The sequence below is a fragment of the Dipodomys ordii genome, unplaced genomic scaffold (genome assembly GCF_000151885.1).
Source record: "Dipodomys ordii isolate 6190 unplaced genomic scaffold, Dord_2.0 Scaffold124, whole genome shotgun sequence".
Classification (NCBI taxonomy): Eukaryota; Metazoa; Chordata; class Mammalia; order Rodentia; family Heteromyidae; genus Dipodomys; species Dipodomys ordii.
In genome coordinates, this window is record NW_012267340.1 from 651,757 (window position 1) to 655,465 (window position 3,709).

A 3,709-nucleotide genomic window follows, 5' to 3' on the forward strand; every position below is an offset into this window, starting at 1 on the left:
CAAAAAAAAAAAAAAGTAAATTCCTTGTTTTTCACCAAGAAGAGAATCCAGATACACAATTTAAAAAGGCAAATAGCAAATTTCTATTAGTGTTGGATATACATTTGTAGTATATATAAACATTTACATAAATATATCTATACACACATCTACAAACACACATGGCATATATCCTAAAAAAATACATCTGAAATATACTAAAATGTGTGGCTACTGCAGAATACAATAACAGATGATCTTCACTTACTATTTTTTTGTTTTTTGGTTGGTCATGGGGCTTGAACTCTGGGGTTTGGGTGCTGTCCTTGTACTCTTCAGCTCAAGGCAAGCACTCTACCGCTTGAGCCACAGCGCCACTTCTAGTTTTCTAGTGGTTTACTGGAGATAAGAGTCTCATGGACTTTGCTGCCCGGGTTGGCTTTGAACCTTGATCCTCAGATCTTCAGCCTCCTGAGTAGCTAGGATTACAGGTGTGAGCCACTGGCGCCCGGCTATATAAGGATTTTTTGTTGTTGTTGTTGTTGGTCATGAGGCCTGAACTCTGGGCCTGGGCACTGTTGCTCAGCTCTTCAGCTTAGGCGAGCGCTCTACCACTTAAGCCACAGCACCACTTCCTTCACTTACTTTTTTTAAAACTAACTACAACTAATTGTACAGGACGTGTCATTTTAAACATGGCCTTTTAAGTCCATTTACAATACACCAACATCAGAGCAGCCGACACCCTTCTTCCCTCCCCCACTGGCATGTTCTTCACACTCTTTGGGTGAAATTAATATCAAGGGCTCATATACCTTATGGGTCTTAAGGTTAAAATAGTTAGAAATGTCATTCTTTATAAAAATCACTATTTTCTTACCTTTAAACCTTCCGTTGGAAGTCTATAACCAAATCTTGCTGGGAGATCCTCAAATGTCTGAGATGCATTTTCAAAATTATACTAAATATAAAATTAAAAGAAGTCAAATTTAAGCCAATTTACATCTGGCATTTTAAAAATTATTAAGCTAGATATAGTATTTCCAAAAGTCTGGCTTACTACTGTAACTTATTACAATAAAATCAGTTTTGTGAATATTCATCCACTAAAATAGCAAGGAAGATACATAATTTATAACATACAACTGTTCAAATTTGAATCTGACTTCATCTAGGGAAGGAAACAGTATTAACTCATACTTTTAGAGCATTGTCAAGTTCATGTAGGTTGAACAATTTTACCCAGAGCTGAGCAAAGGGGGAAATAAACTTAATGAAATACAAAGAGAAAACCCTTTGACAACCTTCCTCTTCCATTAAGATATTCAATCTGTTCTGCAATATTTGAGTCTTCTACTAAGTCAACAACAATAAACAAAGAAAACCACTCTGTGCTTTTAGAAGGTAAAAATAAGGCTAGGAGTATAGCTCAGGGGCACTTTCCTAACACACACCAGGTCCTGGATTTGATCCTCAGCATCACACTCACTCACTCACTCACACACACCACACACACACATGCACACACATGATAGAATGGCAATAATATAATTGTAAGGTGAGCTCACTCAATCATTTGTAATTTCCAACCTGCTATGTAGAGAACAAAAGAATAAGAAGACAGATAAAACCAAGCAAAGATAGTAAACAACTAATTTTTGAAACAGTGGTGAAATTTGTCATAGATTAGAGGTTAAGATACTTTTCATAACCCATAAGTTCTGACTAGTAAACATCAAAGAACATTTTTTAACCATAGAGCAAAAAGATGAGATAAGTGGGCACACCAGTAGTTCATGGTTGTAATCCTAGCTACTCAAGAGACTGAGATTAGAGGGTCAAGGTTTAGAGATAGCCCAGGCAGAAAATCTGTGGGATTCCTTCTCCAACTATCCACAAAAATATCAAGCTGGAGGTATATCTCAAGTAGTAGAGTGCCAGCCAAACTTTCACAAGGCCCTGGGTTCAAGCCACTATATTAAAACAACAACAACAATAAAAGATAGGATAAAGCAAGGGCAATAGATAACACTAATTGTAACATAGATAGAAAAGGAGGCAAGGATCAAGTGAACCTTAGAGCATCACAAAAATAGGTCACACATCCAGTTTATTTATGTCACTCTGAAATCACACTCATTGGGGAGTCCCGGTCTAGCTTCTTGTGTCATCTTCAGAAATGCAAAAATAAACACTTCCTCCATAAAAAGTATTATATAGAATTACTCTGTGTGTGTGTGTGTGTGTGCGTGTGTGTGCATAAAAATAGCACAATGAGGACTGGGAAGGTAGCTCAGTGGTAGAGTGCTTTCCTTGCATGCATGAGGCCTGGGTTCGATTCCTCAGCTCCACATAAGCAGAAAAAGCTGGAAATGGCTCTGTGGCTCAAGTGGTAGAGTGCTAGCCTTGAGTGCCCAAACCCAGAGTTCAGGCCCCACGACTGACAAAAAAAAAAAAAAAGCACAACGAAACCCACCAAAAACTGTTAAAAAGGAAGAGGATGGAGGGAGACAGGTTAAGAAAGAGTAACAGATAGAAGCAGTGATCAATCTGTGAAATACAGATTAAAAGAAAAAATATGGAAGTAGAAAGGGGACTGTTTTGGAAAAAGGAGAAGAGGATACTATCTTTTCAATGTCAGAACTGCTCTAGTGGTCTATGAATTCTCTTACGCCTCTCTCTTGGGAGGAACTGGTCTCTATTACTTCCCTACTAACATCAAGCAAATCAGCTACACACAGAAAGACCCAGCGTATATCATATGTGCATATATACAGAGTTAATTCTTCTTTTCCTAGCTTTACAGAAATGAAATGTAAGACATATATCTACTTCCAATGTAGAGGAAAGAAAAAAAACATGGCTGAGAGAAGACTACTAAGGTTTTGGGGAACACTGTTCCCCACTAAAACCTTTTTTCTTTTCACCAACAAAGACATCTATGTTTCTCTTTGGACTTATTTATTCTTAGATTGAGTCTTTCAATAAACATCTTTTAGAATGTCTTAAAATACCATCAATATAATATTGAGATCTTACAGCCTTTAGAAATATGCTTGGCATCAAGAAGCCAGCAAAACTCGACATAAGCCCACAAGCATGTAGATGTGCGTGCTGAATATAAGAGGTACACATGCTCAAGAACAACACCACTTCTCAGACATAGCCTGTGCATGAACTCATGTTAGACATCAAGCAACACTGATGAATCCGGCTCCACTTTCAAGTAACGGTGCCTCTGCTTGGGTATATTTATAGGTAAATGCCTGTAAGATTCTATCATGGAGGATTTTTTAAAAAGTATGTTTCTTTTTAAAAAGAATGTTTTTTAAATTAAAAAAAAACATTCCCTATGGGATGTTTTTAAGACATAAATAATGTTGTACTTACTGCTAAAATGCTTGCTTCTACAGGCAGTAGGTTTAGAGATGCAAAGAGCTGGACAGTCAGGATGGTGTAGATTTGTGTGGCTGACAACATGAGCATTCCTATAGAGAGCAGCATCTCGTAAAGTCTCCTGCAGAAAAGGACAAGAAAGGCCTTAAAAACCGTTGATTTATTTCCAAGAATACACCATCTGTTATCATGAATACCTAATATCCAAAAGCATTCCTTTTTTTTTTTTTTTTTGGTTCTGGTTGTGGGGCCTGAACTCTGGGCCTGGGCGCTGTCCCTCAGCTCTTCAGCTCAAGGCTAGTGCTCTACCACTTGAGCCACAGTGCCACTTCCG

The 3,709-nt window shown here is 37.9% G+C and overlaps 1 protein-coding gene across 3 annotated transcripts in view; it reads right to left on the minus strand.

Annotated features, from left to right (window-relative positions):
- Rnf13 (ring finger protein 13) overlaps positions 1-3,493 on the minus strand; it is a 32,649-nt gene extending 29,156 nt beyond the window's left edge. For all 3 annotated transcript variants that reach the window (XR_001175587.1, XM_013029928.1, XM_013029926.1), the window contains exons 1-2: positions 3,370-3,493; positions 860-940 (exon numbers count right to left, since the gene is read on the minus strand). Coding sequence is in view for 2 of the 3 variants with exons in the window: in XM_013029928.1 (XP_012885382.1) it covers positions 860-940; positions 3,370-3,483 (195 nt within the window). In the remaining variant the exon portion in view is untranslated. The remainder of the gene's footprint in view (positions 1-859; positions 941-3,369) is intronic.
- Between the last annotated feature and the right edge of the window lie 216 nt (positions 3,494-3,709).